We start from the raw sequence: 22,477 nt of genomic DNA on the forward strand, positions 1-22,477 counted from the left end.
CAATGTCCGTGGGAGCATAAGACGGGGCATACATCTGCTGAAATGGGGCAGCAACATACGCCTGCTGCGGAGGGTAGGGAGCAGGGCCGAGAATGCCCGGCTGTTTGGCCTAGGGCCCTTGCGAAGACGTCGGCCAAGTGGACGGATACGGGCAAGGTGGCACGGCCCATTGTGGCATCCATCCCCAAGCATAATTGGGAAGCTGCCACGGCTGAGGAGACGGCTGACGCGGCCAGCTGCCTGGCGGTGGTTGGTGATTTCCGCCGTTGTGACCACGGCTGCCGCCACGGCCAGCTTTGCCGCCAGCGTTACCACGGCCAGCGCCGTTCCGACGGCCAGAAGTGCGGCCTATGTTGTTGTTATTTTTGCCCCTGTTATTCACAGCATGACCAGACGAATGAGTATTATCAAAAAAATTAGTCGAACCCTCACCACCTGTGGCAGCCACCATCGCCGAAGGAGTAGAATGGGCCGCCTGCATCGCCTGTTCTCATTCCTCCAGAACGAGTGAGGAGCGCGCCTCGGTGAAATGAGGCAATGGTTTGCTGTGACGAATCTGTGTTCCCACACCCTTGAATGCGTCGGTGAGACCCGAAACAAGCTGAAGAACAAGGCGGGAATTGGAAACCGGAGCCCCCACATTTTTTAACTGATCGGAGATGCTCTTGAGCCTCTGACAATATGCAGACGCGTTCGGGAAGTCTTCCATCCTAGTTGTAGAAAACTCTTGTTCGAGCATAACGGCACGGGAGTTTTGATGGTCCTGGAAGATATCACGCAAGCGATCCCAGGCTTCCATGGCCGTTGCTCCAGGTTCAATAATAGTAATAAGGAGGTCATTCGAAATCGGGGAATAAATCCACTGGAGCACAGTCGCATCAAGGGTCGACCAAAGTTCTTTGTCGTCATCGGAGGGAGGGGCTGCCTGGTTCCCTTTCTCTGGTGCGATGATATGGCGTATGACCCTATGGGATATGGCGTGGATCCTAAACAATTCTGCCCATGTGCCGTATTGTGCATTCTCCATTTCAAGAACCACAGGAATGTGATTACGGATGTTGGAGACGGCGAAAGCGGGGTGGAAGGATGATTTAGAGGTGGACATGGTGGCGGGAAAAAAAAAGAAGGAGAGAGGTGGAAGCCGACGGAGCTAGGGCAGCGGAGAGGAGAGAGGAGAGGAAAAAAGAAGAAGAAAACCCTAGACTTCTGATACCATGAAAGAATATTTTCCGTAGTCTCCTTTCATTCATTGAATTGGTTAATATACAAAAATATCCTACTCAAAATAGGAGAGTATAAAATATTACAAAATATTCTAACCTAAATAAGAGATTACAAAATATTACATAATGTTTACATAATCTATCAAAAAAGATGAAGGCCTAGACATGATTTTTACACAATATAATCAAATTTTCTCAATTAAAGTTGCCCTCAAATATATTTGTAAGTTAATTCATTACCATGTAAAGTCAAATTATTCAGTAATCAAGAGCTGAAAACAAAATAGTCTACAATTTTTAACAAGGGTAAATGACCTAAGTCCGTACCAATTTAAATTTATGATAAGAAACAAAAGGAAGAAAAAAAGTAAACAGATAAGAGCTTATCTATTGGGAAAAGTTATTTTCCAACTAGTCACCAGATATTTTAATTCTGTCTCTTTTTTATTTTTTTTATTGAAGTATTTTTCATTTCCGTTGTTGCTTTATTTTAGGTACATTCCATAATTTCCATTACGCTTTGCATGAAAAGAAAAGTGAGAAGGAAAGAACAAAGGCAAACTTATAGTAAATGGTTTCATTATGGATCTTTCTGAATGCAACGCGTACAAGAGGAGCAAATCACAACAACAATAATAAAGAAATGTTTTACAGAAATTATATACAAGTCATTTTTAATGTTTGGTTGCTAGAACATAATTTTCATCAAATAAAGAAATGAATTTGTAAAGCTTTATCACATTTCCAACCAACATTTAAAAATTATCATCAATCTTTAGTACTAAAAAGTTAATAGATCACTATCTAATAATTTGTTGATATTATTAGCAATCTTTAGTACTCCCTCCGTTTCATTATAAAGGGTGTTTTTCCCTTACAAAAATTACTCAATCCTAGAAAGTAGAAGTATTTTTACTAACTTATTCCTTAATCAAATGTATTGAAAACGATGTACTCGTTAATGGTTTTTCGGTTATGTAAAACTCGATTTATTTAAATAAGGATAAAAATGGTAGAAAAAAATTAGTGTCTTATTGATTTTGTGAAATACCACTTATTTTAAAACAAAATAAAAAGGTAAAAACACCACTCGTTAGGAAATGGACGGAGTAATGCTTTTTATTTTTGGAAAAATAACTCACTTTTCTATTGCACACAGAATTCTTTTATTTTTTATTTTTATTTTTTAAATAAGCTATTTTTCAAAGAAAATCAAAGTTATCCATCATACATACCAAGCACATTTGCAAAGAGAACATAAAAAACAAGAAAAGAAAATGCTAGCCTAGCACAAAAGTAAAAGGTAAAAGAAAAAGAAGCCCAGTATCAAGAAGCAACGTAATGTTCTTCTTTTCCAACCAACAGTACAACTTTTTGATAGATTATGTAAATATTAGTTAGAATATTTTGTAATCTCCTATTTTAGGTTAGAATTTGTATATTTTGTAATCTGTTATTTTAGGTCAGAATATTTTGTATATTAACCAATTCAAGGAATGAAAGGAGACACAGAAAATATTTCCTACATGGTATCAGATTAGGGTTTCTTTCTTCTTTCTCCTTCCGCTACGCCCTAGTCCCTCTTTCTTCTTCCTTTTTTTTTCCGTCACCTACTCTCTCCACTACAGCCGCCATGGCCGAGGCAACACCCACTCCGGCTAAGTCCTCGTTCCACCCAACCCTCGCGGTCTCGAATATCAAGAATCACATCTCTGTTACTCTTGAAATGGAGAACTCCCAATACGGAACATGGGCCGAGCTTTTCAAGATTCATGCTCGTTCTCACAAGGTCCTTCATCATATCATTCCTCCACCCAAAGGTAAGAAGAAGCCGGCTCCCAAAACTAATGAGGAAGTCGAATTATGGACGACCATTGACGCCACCGTGCTTTAATGGATATATTCGACAATTTCGAATGATATATTAAACACCATCATCGAAACAGATGCTACTGCCATGGACGCTTGGGTTCGCTTGCGTGATATATTCCAAGATCATCAAACCTCTCGTGCGGTGACTCTCGAACAAGAATTCACGACGACTCGTATGGAGGATTTTCCCAATGCCTCCGCCTATTGCCAACGTCTCAAAAGCCTTGCGGATCAACTGAAAAACGTCGGGGCTCCCGTGACGAATAGCCGCCTTGTCCTTCAATTGGTTTCAGGTCTCACTGAAGCGTACAAAGGGGTTGGGACACAAATTCGCCATGCTAAGCCTCTCCCCCCATTCTCCGAGGCTCGGTCTTCCCTTGTTTTGGAGGAACGTGAACTTGCGGCAATGGTGTCTCACGGGTATGGTTCGGCTATGGTAGCCGCGATCGACGACGCGGCTCCGCCCTCTGAAAGCACACGCTCACGCCGAGGGAAAGGAAAAAATTCTCACTGCCAAAATTCTGGGATTGCCCGTCACAGTGGTTCTTGCCGCGGCTCAGGCGGTGAAAAATTCACCGCCAGCGGGCGCGGTGGTACTGGCCGCAGCAGCGGCGGTCCACAGGTAGCGGGTTCCTCTTCCCCGCCGTGGAATGCCGACCAGTTTGGTCACTGGCAGTGGGTTCCGCAACCTCGCTAGGTGGCTGCTCCTCCCCCCTGCCCGTACCTGACTGCTTCGTGGGCTCGTCCACCGCCTGGCCCGCCACGGCAGCAGGGTATATTGGGCCGTCCTTCAGCCCAGCATCTCTACACGGCAGCAGTGGCGCCTCATGGGTCGTATGTTCCAACCGACGTCGAGTCCGCAATGCACACCATGACCTTGAACTCGCCCGATCAAAATTGGTACATGGATACCGGGGCCACTTCTCATATGACATCCTCGGACGGTAATCTCTCGTCTTATTTTAATTTGAGCAATCAAAATAATGGTATTGTTGTGGGAAATGGTCATTCGATTCAAATTCGTGGTTGTGGTCATACTAGTTTTCCTCCCCCAAACCCCTCTTTATCCTTACGAAATGTCTTACATGCTCCTAAACTCATTAAGAATTTAGTTTCAGTCCGGAAGTTTACTACTGATAATTCTGCGTCTGTTGAATTTGATCCATATGGGTTTTCTGTGAAGGACTTCCAGACAGGGATGGCACTAATGCGGTGTGATAGTCGGGGAGATCTTTATCCAATCACCACCATCAAATATCCAACCACCACTCCATCAACCTTTGCGGCGTTGTCCTCTTCTTTTTGGCATGCTCGTTTAGGTCATCCGGGAAATTCTATTTTAGCTTGTCTTAGGCATAATAAAAGCATTGAATGTAATAAATCTAGTCATTCTAGTATTTGTCGTTCTTGCGTTCTTGGTAAACATGTTAAGTTGCCGTTTGATTCTTCTATTTCTGAAACTTTGATGCCATTTGATATTATTCATAGTGATTTGTGGACCTCTCCCGTGTTAAGTTCATTGGGTCATCGGTATTATGTTCTTTTTTTGGATGATTTTGCGAAGTTTTTATGGACTTTTCCTTTAGCTAAGAAATCCGATGTTTATGCGAATTTCTTGGTTTTAAAAGTCCACATTCATATCCAATTTGAACGTCATATTAAAAATGTCCAATGTGATAATGGGAGGGAATATGATAATGGACAATTCGGGAGAGTTTGTGAGTCTAATGGGATGTCCTTTCGTCTTTCTTGTCCATATACGTCATCACAAAATGGGAAAGCCGAAAGAAAAATCCGATCTATCAATAATATCACTCGGACTCTCCTTGCTCATGCCTCTCTCCCCCCTTCGTTTTGGCATCACGCCTTACAAATGACAACATATCTTCTTAATATTTTACCAAGCAAATTATTGGGTCATGTTTCTCCTCTTCAAGTGCTATATCAAAGAAAGTCATCTTACTCTCATCTTCGGGTTTTTGGGTGTTTATGCTATCCCCTCTTTCCTTCTCCGACTATCCACAAATTGCAAGCCCGGTCTACACCGTGTGTCTTTTTGGGGTATCCTATGAATCATAGGGGGTATAAGTGTTATGATTTATCGTCCAACAAAATAATTATTTCTCGTCACGTGATTTTTGATGAGAATGTTTTCCCATTTTCCAATTTACATTCTCCCACTTCAACTACTTATGATTTTTTGGACGATGGGATTTCGCCATTTTGGTTGCATCATTTGGCTAATGATCTCGTTAATCTGCCCAGCCCACCCCCCGGTGCACCCGTGACACAGCCGACTGCCACCCCTCTCACCGTGGCACCCGTCACCCAGTCGACTGCCCCCTCCCACCGTGGCACGTATTGCCCAGTTCCCTCCGTTGGCAGCCGCCTCCCCTACAGCGCCTACCCCTCTCCCCTCTGCCTTGGGCCAACAACCCTTGAATCTATCTCCTCCACCCGCACAAACATCACCCCAGCCACCCCACTCTACCAATCCGCCCCGAATGGTGACCCGGAGTCAAAATGGTATTTTAAAGCCAAATCATACGTTTAACTTGAATACCATGGTTATGAAATCCCCTCTCCCTCGTAACCCTGTGACCGCCCTTCGTGACCCGAATTGGAAAATGGCTATGGCTGATGAATTTGATGCTCTTATTAGGAATAAGACATGGGAGTTGGTCCCCCGTCCACCTAATGTTAATGTTATTCGTTCTATGTGGATTTTTACTCATAAAGAAAAGTCTAATGGTGACTTTGAGAGGCATAAAGCCCGACTTGTAGGTGATGGAAAAACTCAGCAAGTTGGCATAGATTGTGGTGAGACGTTCAGTCCGGTGGTGAAACCGGCGACTATCTGCACTATTCTTAGTCTATCTTTGTCCAAGCATTGGCCTATACATCAACTGGATGTAAAGAATGATTTTCTTCACGGTGAGCTCAAGGAAACTGTGTATATGCATCAACCTATGGGTTTTCAGGATCGCACACATCCTGATTATGTTTGTCTATTGCGTAAGTCTCTCTATGGACTTAAGCAGGATCCACGTGCTTGGTATAAACGATTTGCAGATTTTGTGTATTCCATTGGTTTCTCAAATAGCAGGTCCGATAATTCTTTGTTCATGTACCATACGGGGACTGACATGGCATACCTTTTACTATATGTTGATGATATTATTCTCACTGCATCCTCAGACACTCTCCGTCGTTCCATTATGGATCGTCTTGGTTCCGAATTTGCTATGAAGGATTTAGGTCGTTTGAATTATTTTCTTGGCATTGTTGTGACCCGTCACAAGGGTGGGATGTTCCTCTCTCAACGGAAGTATGCCGAGGAAATCACTGATCGTGCTGGTATGTCTTCTTGCAAGCCCTCTCTCACTCCGGTTGACACAAAACCGAAAGTCAGTGCTACTTCAGGTGCTCCTTATGAGGATCCCACTCATTATCGTAGTCTCGCAGGTGCTCTTCAGTATCTCACTTTCACGAGACCAGATATTTCTTATGCTGTACAACAGGTGTGCTTACATATGCATGATCCGAGGGACGATCATATGCATGCTCTTAAGAGAATTGTGCGCTACATTCAGGGCACTCTTGACCATGGATTGCATCTCTACCCCTCCTCAGTCACCGACCTTGTCTCATACACAAATGCAGATTGGGATGGATGTCCGGATACTCGTCGTTCTACGTCGAGGTATTGTGTATTTTTGGGAGACAACTTGATTTCTTGGTTGTCAAAGCGGCAACCTACTCTTTCTCGGTCTAGAGTTGAAGCGGAATATAGAGGTGTTGCTAATGTTGTTTTTGAGTCTTGCTGGATTCGCAATCTTTTATTGGAACTACATTGTCCGGTTCGCAAGGCTACGTTGGTATATTGTGACAATGTGAGTGCCATATATCTTTCAGGAAATCCGGTGCAACATCAACGTACCAAACATATTGAGATGGACATTCATTTTGTGCGTGAGAAGGTTGCGTGGGGATAGGTTCGTGTTCTTCATGTCCCGACCCGATATCAGATTGCAGATATTTTCACTAAAGGTCTTCCATGGGTCCTTTTTGATGATTTTTGAGACAATCTAAGCGTTCGTAAACCTCCCGTTTCGACTGCGGGGTGTGATAGATTATGTAAATATTAGTTAGAATATTTTGTAATCTCCTATTTTAGGTTAGAATATTTTGTAATCTCTTATGTTCCTTTTAATTGTGCTAATTGATTATTTTTATAACAATATCGATGATGCTCAATTGTGTTATGTGTTATTATAACAATTTGCTAGAATCATAGATTCATATCATCAAAAGAAATTTACTTTGCAGCCATGATTATTGGTGTTGCCTTTTTTTTTTTTTAACAGAAAATGTTATTTTTGCACGATGAGGAGAGGAGATGAAAATGTGGAATTTAAGAAATCTGACAAAAGGACAAATAATCGGAAAGTTTTTAAACTGATAAGGACTTCACTATTATTTAATAGTCAATCTCACTTTAGCCCCTAACATTTAAGGGCTGGGAAACAATACCCTCCTTTCACATATTAAATGGGAATGATAACTCGCTTACATGCAATATTTTCCGGTAAGAGTTTTCCTTTTTGAATAAAAATATTTTTTCTTTACTTTTTGGAATTAAAATACAAAAATATATAACTCTTATGATTATCCCATTCACCTATTTCGTTGAAGATAATGTACTTCTTTTAGAATATAATTTTAGAACACAAAGAGCGCCCATAAATAAATTAATACTTTACATAACAACAAATCCTTCATCTTGCTACCAAAAAACATTACTTCATCTAAATATATTTAATCAGAATTTCTAAAATTTCGCATAGATTGACTAATTTTCATATTTTCTTGAATTTTGTATATAATAATTTTTTTCTCTATTGCATAAATTTTAGCAATGATCTCAAAATAATTAAAAAAACTCTTAAATTATTGAAGAAAGTAAGAAAGACGAAACCAAAATATTGTTTTGGATGAACATATTTTACTACCCCTTTTAATAAAATGCCATGTTAAGTTCAAAGATCATAAAAAATAGAGGCAGTCTCAAAATTTTAATAAGTGGGTTCTATACTTTTAAAGGAGGAAGCAGTAAATTCTTTTGACAAACGATTCATAAAGGTAAATCATAATATTTAAAATAATAATATGTTAGACCAACTTTGATATGTTGATTTTGAAGAAAAAATAAATAGGGAAAAATAAATAGCGCGAAAAATATTTCTTCTAAAAAAAATATTCTGAAGTTTTACTCTCTCTCTCTCTCTCTCTTTTTTTTTTAGGCGATAGTTATTCAAACTTTTGAGTCAAAGGGGGTTATCATTCTCATTCACTATGTGGAGGGGATATTTTTCATGCTATAGAACCTTTATGAATAATTTGTCATATTATTATTTTAATTTTTCGGTCTAACATATTATTATTTTAATTGTTAAAAATATTATTGTTGAACCCTAATTTTTGACCTCTCATAATTTATTTTAATTACCCAGAGTCCTTGGATATCAAACAAAGTGAAATATGTTGTTACAAGTCAAAATGATTTTTATAAAATTATTTCGATAATATTTTGCCATTTCATTTGGCAAAATAACTTCAATAATATTATAAATAATTTAGAAATCAATTTAAATATTTTTGTAATTAATGTGGAGCATTTTTTAAGTTTAATCGGGAAGATATTTTTAAAACAATTATTTATCCAATTGTTAAAGTTGTCAGAAGATCGATTAGCAGGCTTTTTTACTCTGTTTAATTCAAGAAATTTGATTAATTAAATGAATTTATCATTTTACCCTTCAATTCTTAATTTTACATATTCAATGTGCATTTGTACAATTTATTAGAGTTAATCATAATTAATCAAGTGTTTGATTGTGATTAATTCCATAAATTGTTCATTATGTGGCTACAATTGAAATAGTCAATTGTTAGTTAACCAAATTCATGGCTTAAGTCAATTGAGGTCATTATTGCAAGAAACTAGTCTTTATTAGGCTAATTATGGCCATAATTGAAATGACCAATTTCATGGTTCAAAGTCAATTAAGGTTATATTTGCAACTTAACTCCATTTGCATAATTATTCACGTCCTTTAGTTTGGATAATTAATTAATTAAGTTGTATTTTGCCATTAATTAAAGAATTTAATTCATTAATTGTTTTAGTTGTGGCTATCTGTTAAATTGAGTATTTAAAGTCTCCCTATATATACACACATATACCCGAATATACATGTCTATGCATGTATATCTGGTATATGCATGTATATAACCACCCCCTCTTTATTCCCTTTAAATTCAGCCGGGCCTATCCAGTAAGGACCTGACCAGGCCCAACTCAGCCTTAAAGGGGTAATAATACCCCCCCCCCCCCAGTTCCTCATTTTTCATCGACCAAACACACATCTGACTCTCTTTTTCTCTCAAAGGGTTACAAACCCTAGCTACCTAACCGTCTCTTCTCTCTTGCATGACGTCACGAACGTCGAAAATGGCAAAACGGAAAAGGCCCGCGTGGTTTGTTAGTTGTAATATAGCCGAGAATGGCAAGAACATTAATTTCTCTGCCATTCCTCAACTATTTCCACCAAGTGATAACCCAAACACGGTATAATCCCACTCATTTCTTCATTTGTTTTTGCATTTTACAACGGATAGGACTGAAATTACTATCCAAACTTCGGTAACATGTCCAAGCAGGGTTGGGCCCTCTTTTTCTCTGAATTGCGCGAACATTGAATCCAATGGATGTTCCTTGATTTCATCTCCGAAAGAGTAGTGGTTCGAGGGAGGAAATGCCATTTGTACCGCTGGTTGGCATTCAAGGGATTCGCCTTTACTACCTTTCCCGAGTTTTGAGACAGTTTGGGAGAAAGCAGGTGATACCACATGTAGGGACTACCGAGAAGTTCACACTTAAGCATACAGACCAGAAAATTCGAAATGCCGGAGAAATACTTCGAGAATGGAATGGTCGCCTGACTTTAGAACCAGACACCTTAGCCCCCGATAGGTTCAGAGCAGGGTGTGACCTGAGATATCACATTTAGCTACAGGGTCACTTAGCTGGCACAACCATTCTAGGACCGATACTTCATCACACTGTCCTTGAAAAATCTGCACAGGCCGAGGTCAGAGTCCTCTTGATTGAAAGAAGGGTGAATGATGGAGATGCTAAGTATTTAAAGAAGATCGAGCATGGCCAGGCTGTCATAGCCAGTTGATTCGAGAGGGAGATAACTTGAGAGAGTGTTTAGAGGGGATGGAAGAGCGTCTGGCTACAATTATGGAGGAGTTAGATCCTCTAGTAGCCAGGATGGAGCTGTTCCAGGCACGTCTATATATTCACACCACCCTTCGGAAGGCCAAGAAGGCCAAGACAGACCGAGCCTCGACATCAGCCACCGGAGGAGAGTCCTGCTGATCCTATTTTACTTTTTCTGTTATATCCCCACGTCAGCTTTATTATCATCTTTTGTAATCCCTTCGGGGAAAAATATGTTTATTAATGATATTATGAATTTTTTGGGGCAATGGTTTGTCTTTACAAATGACACTTGCATGTTTCAAATGATTAAGTCAGTCTCGGTTCAAAAGGCTTTAGGAACACGAGTAGTATAACTGTTTACTAAATATGTGATTGCTTGTTACGTGCTTCACATGCCTACTTGCTCTGTATGCTATCATGTATTTAAAGCCCGAATGCGATTGATCCAGCGTTCTAAACCACGTACTTAAAATAAAGACTAGTTGATTAAAAAGCTTACCCTAATTTATTTCCACTAAAAAGGTTGACTTGCAATGGAGACCCAAGGAGATTAGGATATGTTCACTCTAGAAGAGACTGTGAGATGCTGCGAGTCAAGGTCTGGCAGATGGAGGAACACCTTGAGCTAATAGGTCAAAAGATCGAGGAGGTCGATAGGTTGCTGGAGTTAGTGGGAAGTCCGCCAGAAGGAATACCCAAGGAACAGTATTATGAGGAAAATATCTCCGAAGAGGTAAGGGAGTTGGTCCAAAACTACATACCGCTCCAAAGGAGACCAAAGATGCCAACGATGGAGGGAGGAACTCGAGAAGAAGAATTTGAGAACCAAAAATAGAAACCGACCCATGGGTAATGGTGTCGGATCCTCAGGAAGAGTGGGAGCCTCAAGAGATGGTTCCCGAACCACAAGAAGCAGAGAATGAACAACCAGAGAAATCTGAACCTTTGGAGATGGAACCAAAAGAGTCAGAGCATGCCGACATAGAGGCTGAAGAGGACATGAAGCCTCTAGAGATGATTTCTAAATTTCAGGAAGAGGGGTTCAATGTCGATGAAATAGAATCTGTGCAGGGTGAAGGATCCGACCATTATGAGCCTACACCAGAGCCGGTGCCAGCCATATTTATTATAGTATCAGAGAACTTCAGAGGAGAACACCCACAGTCACTCATTTGGTTGGGCATAGCTCTTAAAGCCCATTCGTGTCCTTTCTGAGTGGCTCCTCGACCCGTCAGCTGCAAAGACGTGTTCGACAAGATGCAAGCTGCCGGAATACCATGTGCCACTCGAGCTAGGCTCCCAGCTCCTGAACTAGTGTATGCCTACAAATGGTATCCGTTTTACCGAAATCAGCCTGGACATACATTGAACGAGTGCTTGGGGTTGCGAAGGAGAATCATTAGCCTGATAGATGACAAAACAATCAGAACTCTGTGGGGACCACATACTTTATTGGTCCATGATGTGTCGTGAAATTATGGCACATTCAATGCTTTTTGACCTTAAGTTTTACTTATTTTTAAGCAAGTCTGTGTCATTTTAATATGTTTTTAATGTTTTGCAAGTAGATAGGCATTTAAAGGACAAAACTTGGAAAGTTGTAGAATTGGCCTTGGTGAAGAATTACTGACCATAATTTGCATTACGGTCCGTAATCTTGGATCGTAATGAATGATAAGCTGAAAAAAAAGGTGCATAAAAGAAGATCAAATTTTACGGATAACTAATACGGTCCGCAATTCAAATTATGAATCGTAATTCAAAACGTAAAATTTGATATGGCAGAAAACAAAGAGTCAAGTTTTGAGATTAAGAGTTACGGCCTGACAATTACGGGACATGAGGAAATAAACAGAACAAGCAGGCTCATCTGAACCTGCTTTCAGCCGGGATCAGTTTTTCGAGGCATCTCCGGATCTAGGGGAACAAGGCGAGGGTAGCCGATTGGACATTCGTACAAAGAAATTGGAGGAAGAGAAGCTTCGATTTTCCATGAAAGGATCTTAAGAATTGTATGAGGCTAGGTTAGCTTCGACAAAAAAAGGGAGGAAGCCGTAAAGGAATATTTTGGAAGAACGAATGTTGGTATTCGAGGGTTTGTCTGCACACCCTCGCATTGCGAAGACTTTACAGTTTCACCGGCTCGGTATGTTCAGCCATCCGCCAGGGGAGTATTGTCCACAGATGGTGCGGGAGTTTTATGCGGCCTATGGGGCCCTCCTACATATAATGAAGAAACCCAGTACCCCTTCGCCAGAAGTTCCTATGCTTGAGTTTGTCATAGTTCGGAATGTCAAGGTGGACATCTCCTCCAAAGCAATCAACTGGCTGTACTTTGGTGATGATTTCGTAGAGCCAACTGATGAACATGAGTTCCTTGATAAGAGAGAAAGAAAGGATGAGAGGTCCGTGAAGAGGTGGGCCGCATTCTTGATAGCTAAGGGTGATTAAGAATGGGTAAAAAATGCTAAAGCCCGGATTTTCAAAAGTTTTCTCACTACTGAAGGCAAATTCTGGTGGAGCTTTGTCAGATACTGTTATATCCCGTATTTTTGCACGTTTGGATAAATCAAAATAATTGTGACTAGTAAGAGATAAGGAAATATTTTGATCTTACTTAATATATAAGTTGTTCATGAAAAATATTGATGCGAAAATATTGGGGAAGGCTAAGGGCAAAAATTGGAAATTTGGAAAACAGTTTCATGAATTACAAAATATTAGTTATAAGTAATTGGGCTTGGAAAAAAAATCAAAAAAAAAAAAGAAGAGAAAAGGCCCAAAGGGGGCCGGCCATAGGGGGATGGGCCAAGGCCCATGTGGAATTTAAATCCTAGTAAATAAAAAGAGAAAAGGGGCCACTATTATTCATCTTCAAGAACATTCAAGAGAAAGAGAACTTGAGAGCCAAAAAAATAGGCCATTCGGCCAAGAAAAGGAAAGAAGAAAAAAATTGAAGCCTTCAATCTTTGATTAAAAAAAATTGATTCTTCTAGTATTCTTACTAATTCAAAGACCCTCTTTAACGTGGTATAATTATTTAAGCAAGAAAACCACTCTTGGTGGCAAGTGGGAAATTGAAGAAAAGGTAAGAATTTCTCTTCTTTTATATGTTATGGAAGGTTTATGTATGTTGTAGTAAGTAGAATTGAATGAAAATCATGGAAATATTATGTGTTGTGTGTGGGCCGTGTGGGTGTGTGTGTGTTTGTGGCCGTGTGATGTTGTATGGTGAAGGGAAGATGAGTTAATTTTATTTAGCATGTTAGTTGTGTTGTTGTGGCCTTTATGATGTAAATGGAGGTTTAATGGTTCAAGTCGGCATTGGAATTTGTTGTAGGAATTAATGTGATTTTAATATGGTTTTATGTAATTGTGGAAATGGAGTTGCTAAAGTGTGCATTGTTGTGATAGTTATGAATTTGAAAGAAGAAAATGCGACGTTGTAGTTTTGTTGCATTTGTAGAGATTTCGGGTGAAGTAGAATGTTATGTGAATTGTTTGGAGTATTCTTGAATCATGATAGAAAGATTTCGGATTAGTACTTGAATGTGAGATCATTGGTATTGACTTGATTACATGTGATTGAATTGAATATAAATGGAATGTCGTCGGATCGTGTAGAAAGAATTGTTAATGTTAGAATGTATTTTGAAATAATTGTTGAAGTTAGAGATATGATTGTTGGCATTGTTGTTGATAATTTGGCCGAGTTGCATTCTCGGGTTTGTTGTTAAAAATTGGCCGAGTTAGATTCTCGGGGATGGTGTATTTACCGGGGAAGTGCTGCCGAAATTTCGGCAGATTATAAGCGAGTTTACTTGAAAAATTAAGATAAGTATATCTCAATGAATCTAATGACTATGTGAATTCTTTTGTATGTAGACTAGCAAGCTTGGATAAATAAGCGTAGCTAATAGGACGTGGAGCAGGTATGTAAGGCTTACCCTTTTCTTTCTTTTGGCATGATCTTGTGAAACGAGCATACGGTATGTATATGATTCCAAAGAAACTTCTATTCTTAGAGCCACTAGGATGGCTAACATTCTTGACTTCCATAAACTGTTTCATATGGTTCCGATGCGTATCTGTGATGTCCAAGTCCCGTTTGATATGTTTCCGGATGGCATCGAAAGATGAGTGATATGACTAAAGTTTGATCCCTAAATGCTAGCATGTTCGATTGTTCCATTGAGTCTCTGATATATTCCGATATGTACATATGGTTCCAAAGGTATATTTGATTTGATCCATAACGATATCCGAAAGATACTTGATATGGTTATTGCTTTGATTTCCCATAAATAACTCCTGAAACGCTTTTAGAAGGTTCTGTACTTCAAAAGCTCATAACTTTCGTTTACTAGTTCCGATTGACCCGAAACTTGTTTCTGGGCCTTCAGATGTCGGTAAATATATTTGTCCATAGAGTCTTGAAATTTATTTATTTTCGTGCATACAGTTTCTCACTACTCTGCTCGTGCATGTGTTGTGATCTCTTTCGCCGAGTCCCGGGCCGGTATGTATCGTGCGCATGGTTCGCCGGGTCCCTTGCTTGAGGGCCGGGTGCCATATATGTATTCCGGAGTATGATGTGTTATGGTGTTATGATGTGTTCATGGTTCGCCGAACCATATATGCGTATATGTATATTCTGATCTTATGATGTGATATTATGATGTGTGACGGAGATTACAGAGCAAATCTTCTGGAGTATGATGTGTGTGGCACCAAAGGCAGGGTGGCGCCACGTTCCCCGGGTCCCGTAAGGGGCCGGATACCGTTCTTGGAATGCATGATTTGTGTTTCCAGTAAGTTGTTTTTGTTATTCTGCATATCGTGCTTATTGTCCGTACTAATCTTCTGTACGTACCACAGCGATATAATATGTGTATATGGATCGGGCTGCACGTTCCGCAGCAAATACATTTGTGGATCGGGCCGAATGTTCTTCGGCACTAATATGTTACATATGAACCAGTTATGTGTGTATGTATATGATGACCTACGATGTGGCACGCACAATCTGTGTTTGGAAAGTACACATTTTTGGCACTCTGGATGATCTACTTATTTTCGGTACTTCTTCTACACATGACATCGGTATACACGGTTTGCATTCTGAAAAAAAAAAAACGTATTTTGGTATTCTGAAAATGTACTTACTTTTGTACTGTTTGTTTCAATTATGATTCTGTTTTCTGTATTCCATGCTTTACATACTCAGTACATATTCCATACTGACCCCCTCTTTCTTCGGGGGTTGCGTTTCATGCCGCGCAGGTACACCCAGATGAGTAAATGACATTGCTAGAAGATGCTTCAGCTGGATTGGCAACTCCATTTGCTCCTGGAGTGTTGCCGAGTCAGAGTATATGGGCTATGGTGTTTGGTTCGCAGTTAGAGACTTTGCAGACAGAGTCGTGGGTATAGGATGTCAGTTTTGTAAGCGGCTCCATCAGTCGATGTGTCATTTTACATTATGTTACAAATTCCGTGTGATTACAGATTTGACTTGTTTCTGAAAGTTTCCAAAAGCATTTATCATGTTTGTCATTTTCACTGATTAACATAATCAGGCGATAAAAGAAAGATTTTGAAAGCCTACTATGTATTTCACTTTTATTTGATTTCAGAGTCCGAAGAGATTATGTATGTAATAAGAGTCTGTGGGTTCGCTCGGCTCCGGATATGGGGTTGGGTGCCCATCACACCCTAGGGAGATTAGGGTGTGATAGATACAAAGTGCTCCCAACTAAGGCTGATAATGTTCCCTCCACTAATCAGGCAGTGACGGTTGCTGCATTGATGGCCCGCTATCCTGTGAACCTGGGGCGTCTGATCAGTGAGAAGATTCGAGGCAGAGCGCATGAGCCTAAGTCCTCCATGGTATTTTCGTGTCTCATCATAGAATTATGTCGGAGAGCGTTGGTACAACCTCTTCCCGAGAGAGACCATACTACCAGAGCAGCTCACGTGGGAGATTGGAGGTTGATTAAGCAATGAGAGGAGGATGATGCTGGGTTCGAGCCCTACTGAGCAGGGTGCTGCCCCTGATCAGACTAACCCCGTAACTGCTAGTACTGATGCTACAGCTATTGCTATTGATGTCCCGGCCACTACTGCTGACTCGGTTCCGGTTCCTGTTGATGCTACTACCACTGCTACTGATGCCACTGCCGCTGACTTGAGTTCGGTGCCTGTTGATGCTACCGCTACAGCTACTGCTATGCCGTCACACCCACCTGCTGCCACGCTTGTGACTTTTGTGGGTGCCACTACTTCGTCTATTCCACACGAGCAGTAGCTTCAGATGCATAGTTGCTAAATTTCTCCAGAGCCAATTATCGCGAGATAGCCTTCAGGACATTAAAGGTGGAGAAGCAGGTTGGTGTGATTATGGCTCAGATTAAGCCTCAGGTGGCAAAACAAATCAGAGAAGCCAAGGCAGAGATCAGATAAGAATATCAACAGTCTCACAAGGTCATCCGGTCCAGATTTGATGGGTTCAAGACGAGACTTGTTGAGTTAGAGAAGGACGCACCCGAAGGTGGTTCGGCAACATTGAGAAATGAATTGGCCAAGTTAAAGGCCGACTTTGGGGCGCTAAAGGCGCAAGAGAGAGTAGAAGAGCCGGTTCCTGTCCCACAAATTAACTTGGATTTGGATATCTCGATTACAAATTTTCTCGACTCTGAGGAAGAGGATGGGGACGAGTCCCGTGTATTAATGAAAGGCAAGAGAAAACGGTATGAGATGGACCCATCAGAGAAAGACCCACTATAGTGGGACCAGAGATTGCGCCGAGAGGAGGAGCGAAAGGTGAAACAAGCCATGCGCATTTCTCTGAGGGAGTCGTCTCAGGATTTAGGTTCGTCCAATCATCCCTCGGCGGATGGCCCGGCTATTACAGAGCTTGCTCGAGATGAGAATAGAGCCTAGGGAACCCGGGTACCCCTACCCTTCTTTTATGCTTATATTGATGCACTGGAGACAGTGCACAGTTTTGTTTAGTTGGGGGTGGGGGTTGTGTTTCTGTATACATGTGTTTAGGACCCCCTCGGCTTTTCTTTTCCATGTGTTATTTTCCCGAGGGGTTTATTTTATGTTGAACCTGGCAAGTTTAGTTAGTGTTTAGGTATAATAGAGTAGTTTTGACTTATATGGTAGTATTCTTGTAACTTACGGCATGTTTGTGTTATGTTTGTTAAAAATTGTGAGCCCCTTAAAATTTTTGTGCATGCTTAGGAATAGCTGCGAATTCATGTGATTGGTTCTTTTCATGACATGATGATTATGAGGGTATCGTATAAGACAAACGATCGCTTGGGATATTGTGTTAAGTCAAAATCCTTACGCCATTGTGTGAGTGAGTTGTTCGTATGTGTTCAAGTATGTGCATTTGCAATCTAGAACTTGCCCCATTAGTCGTGCTTAATTACTAAGGATAGGTTGGTGGTTGAAATGATCCTAGGCTATCTTTGTGTGAATATTGAAGTCAATTTTGCCTTAAAAGCCTACCCAGTCCATGAATATTATCACTAGTCTCCGCTTTTGAGCCTTTAGCCGTTTTCTTGACTAACTATAATTAGCCCGTACCCTTGTTTGAAATGAATTCCATTGTTTGCATCTGTTCCCTCCTTGACACTAGGAATTGTTTAAATGAGGCTAAAAGCCTGAGTTGGGGGTGAAACGTGTGTGAAAGCATAAGTTGGGGGTGCTGCAAGTTCCTTAGTAAAGAAATCGGTGTGGTTGATTAAGCAATTGTGTAACAATTGTGTAAGTACTTACAAAAAAGAAAACAAAATAGAAAAAAAAGTGCAAAAAAAGAGAAAGATCAGAAAAGAAAAATAATAATAGCAGTTTGAAATAAGTTGAAGAAACCACACAGAAAGCAAAGGAATAAAGTGAGGGAGAAGTAAAGGCGAATTAAGGTAAAAACAGTGTAGTGTCAAAGAGGGTGAGTCACTAATATTCAAATATGTACCATTCTCATCCCGAAGCCTATATTACTACCCGATAAAAGTCCTAGAGTGATCTCAACTAAACAGTCCAAGTGTATAGCATCGAAAATAAGGGCAAGCCTATGGTATGTGCATTTGTGATACTTGAACTTCTTTGTGAGTGAGAGTGCTTCTCTTCTTCTTTTCCTTGGTCCCTATCTCGTTGTACGTATGTGTGAGGGATGTTCTTTGGTTTGTGTGAGGGCATTAGGATTAAATTATGAGCATTCCCCAATAAGCGACGTTTGCATGTACATTGATGCGACAGATAATGTTATGTCATGGATTGAAATGTCATTTTGAGTTGTAGTGTCCTTAAATTGAGTCATGTGCTGATTTTTGAAAAATGAGTTGGTTACTAATGATAAACATACGTGCCTATAGTACGGAGTTAAAACCATTGTAGACATTAGTACTCTGTTTGTATCTAAGTTTAGTTAAGTCGTTTGTGTCGTATTACTTACTTGAGGAAAACCAAAGACTTTAAGTTGGGAGTATTGATGTGCCGTGGAATTATGACACAAATGCTTTTTGACCTTAAGTTTTACTTGTTTTTAAGCACGTCTGTGTCGTTTTAAAGGACAAAAACTGGAAAGTTGCAGAATTGGCCTTGGTGAAGAATTATTGACCGTAATTTGGTTTACAGTCCGTAATCTTGGATCATAATGAATGATAAGTTGAAACAGAAGGTGTAGAAAAGAAGATCAAATTTTACAGACAACTATTACGGTCCGTAAATCAAATTACGGACCGTAATTCAAAACGTAAAATTTGATATGGCAGAAAATAGAGAGGAAAGTTTTGGGATGAAGAATTATGGCCAGACAATTATGGATCGTAAAACATATTACGGACCGTAAGACTTGATAAAGACTTTGTCCGAGTTTCAGCAGGAAAGCCAAGTCATAAAATGAATTACGGTCCGTAATTTGAATTACAGACCGTAATTGGTGCTGTCAGGGACTAAGTTGCAATTCTGTAATTTTTATGTTTTTGAAACTTATAAATAGGCCAATGCAGGGTTTTATTTATTATCAGCTGTTATAGTTTGAGCTTCTTCTTCTTCTTCTTCTTCTTCTTCTTCTTCTTCTTCTTCTTCTTCTTCTTCTTCTTCTTCTTCTTCTTCTTCTTCTTCTTCTTCTATTATGAGTAGCTAAATTTCCTTAATAAGGTTGTAAACCCAAGGATGAGTTTTTTGTGATTAGGGATTGTGATTGATATACGTGTAATGGATTATTAGGGTTTATTTGTTCTTCGTTTTCATCATATAGTTAGTGGTTGCAAACATACGCTAACGCCAGAAACTTTGGTTTATTTGGGAAAATAACTAGGGTTTGGTAAGAGCAATTAACAAGAACTCAAGGCTTTAAACTTTGTTTAATAATTTCACTTAGGAATAAGAGGAATTTACTTGGCATAATTAACCGTTCTTCATGCATACTTTCTTATCTTTGGGAAAAACATAGAAAGAAATAATCTTTTCTTATTGGAGAATAATCTAGATTCACACAGAGGCTAAGTGCATCCATACAAATGATCCATTAGAAGTATATCAAGATCAAGACCCATGATCATACACTTTATCTGACGGGGACACAACCTTGGTTCTTTTTACCCATATATTTACAACCTTAAATTACTAGTCACTCCAAATTAGTCCACAAACCAAAACTCTTATAAAACCCCTTTTTCTGGAATACACTAGGACCGCAACATTAGTATAATATTTATTTAGTAAACTTTTCACATCATATTCTGTGTGGGATTCGACCCCAACCTTGGTGGGTTACTATGTTTGACATCGTCCGCTTTACACTATTAAAAGGTGTAATTTGAACGTATCAAATTTTGGCGCCGTTGCCGGGGAATACGGTTTTGAAATCACTAAATAGTGTTTACTCTTCTTAAAGTCTTTGTCCTATTCCAACACACCTTGTTTGCTGCCTTGTAAACCCGGTGATCATGGACACCAACGAACATCTAGTCGATAACATTTTTACTGATGAATCAGGTATAGAGGAAAAGTTTGCATTTGCAATAATTCATCCGAGGGTGACTACTGATACTATTAAGTTTGACCAATCCCTCTATCATATGCTCAAACAAGAAGGGTACTTTCGGAATGCAGTTGATGATGATCGTCACCTATATATAATAAACTTTCTGGAGGTATGCTCCCATCAAATCCAAAGGGGCGTGACTTGAGAAGCTATTCGGCTGAAACTCTTCTAATATTCATTAGCCGGAGAGGCAAGAAAATGGTTCACAAAGATGCCTTGAAACTCTATTGCTACATGGGAAGAGTGGTCAAAGTGTTTCTCAAGAAGTGGTATCCCCCAAGTAAAAGAGCAGAGATTCGTGATCAAATTTACTAGTTCAAACAACGTCATGGGGAGCAACTTTTTGAAGCTTGGAAGAGGTACAAATAATATTTGGATAGGAGTTCAAACCATGGTTTCCCAGATCATATTCTGAAAGAGAAGTTATACAGAGGTTTGGATCCCATGACTCAAGCAATCTCCAATAATGCTGCTAGTGGGTGTTTCATGAATAAGTCCTATGCTGCTATTACTGATATACTTAATCGATTGACTACACACAGCCAAGTATGGCACTCGAGTAATTTTGATAGTTTATCACTTAGGACACCATTGGTCCAAAATATTGTGAAGGATAACTAGGAGACGCAGCAGACATTGGCATAGCTGGCCACAAATATCTCTTTATTGACAAAAATGATTTATGAAAGGGAGTCAAAGAAGGTAAACATTTGTGAAGATATCTCAGGCATGCCGCTTGGAATGTACCAAGTCCAAGAGGGTCCATATCAAGAGGGTCCCCCTCCGCCAGTTGAGAATGTTCAATATGCAGACTACATCGCGAAAGGGGAAATTCCTGGGCCAGTTCAAAGATACTGAAGACCTCAAAAGGGCAGGGTGCAATAACGACCAAGGGAACTACAACAATAACTATGGTGGAGCGAACCAAGGTAGATACAACAACAATAATGGAAACTTCGGAAACAGAAGTTCCAACCCTTACATTCCACCAAAAGGGTAGTCTAATGATCAAGGTAGTTCGAGGTTGGAGTCAATGCTTGAAAAAGTGTTGGCGAGTCAGATGAATACTGAAAAGATATTATCTGGGCTATCAAATACAGTGGTTTCTCACTCAGTGGCTATTCAAAATCTTGAACAACAGATGCATGATCTTTCTAGAGAGCAGCATCCTGCTAGAAAGGGAGGACTTCCTAGTGATACTATTCCAAACCCTAAGAATGGAGGTAGTGGTGTGGAGCGTACTTTTGCTGTTAGCACGGGATGCCGTAAAATACTTCAAGGTGCTAACAAGAAGGTTGTTGATCTAGATCCGATTAATGAGGAAGAAGAGGTGCAGTATGATGTGCCTATTGTGGATGATGAGGTCCGTGGTGAAGAAAACGTATATGATATTCTAGAGGGTGCTGCTGATATAAGGAAACTGACTATAAAAGGGGCTCTTCGCCCTTTGAATTAGATATATGAAGCAAAACCACCCTTTCCTCAGAGGTTGGCAAAGAAGAATGATGATGCTAAGTGTCAGAAGTTCTATGATCAGTTGAAGCAGCTAACGGTGAATTTTTCATTCTTAGATGCTGTGAAAGAGAATTCCCAGATTTACTAAGTTCGTGAAAGACCTGATTACGAAGAAGAGGTCTGTTCAACATGAGGCAGTGAATTTAACTCACCGGGTGAGTTCCATTATTGCTTCCACCACGGTTCAAAAGAAGGGAGATCCTAGGGCGTTTACCATTCCATGTAATATTGGGCTTCATGCTATCTCTTGTGCTCTGTGTGATGATGGGGCGAGTATCAATTTAATACCCCTTGCATTTTTTTAGCAATCTAGATTGGAAATACCTAGACTGACGTCTATGCGATTACAAATGGCGGACAAATCCATCAAGAAGCGAGTTGGGGTTATAGATGATATGTTGGTACAAGTGGGTAAGTTCATGTTGCCTGCTGATTTCATTATTCTGGATTGTGCAGTTGATAAAAATATTCCCATCATCTTAGGAAGACCCTTCCTTGCTACGGGCAGAGTGC

The 22,477-nt window shown here is 40.1% G+C and overlaps 1 protein-coding gene across 1 annotated transcript; it reads right to left on the bottom strand.

The window, feature by feature from the left end:
- Positions 1-490: 490 nt before the first annotated feature.
- Positions 491-1,105, bottom strand: LOC132639392 (uncharacterized). Its single transcript, XM_060355841.1, has one exon. The coding sequence runs from the start codon at positions 1,103-1,105 to the stop codon at positions 491-493; it is 615 nt and encodes a 204-aa protein (XP_060211824.1).
- Positions 1,106-22,477: the final 21,372 nt, after the last annotated feature.

The sequence above is a fragment of the Lycium barbarum genome, chromosome 5 (assembly GCF_019175385.1).
Source record: "Lycium barbarum isolate Lr01 chromosome 5, ASM1917538v2, whole genome shotgun sequence".
NCBI classification, from domain to species: Eukaryota; Viridiplantae; Streptophyta; class Magnoliopsida; order Solanales; family Solanaceae; genus Lycium; species Lycium barbarum.

Coding starts and splice junctions, on each gene's coding strand:
- LOC132639392 (XM_060355841.1), bottom strand. CDS start 1,105: ATGTCCACCTCTAAATCATCCTTCCACCCCGCTTTCGCCGTCTCCAAC.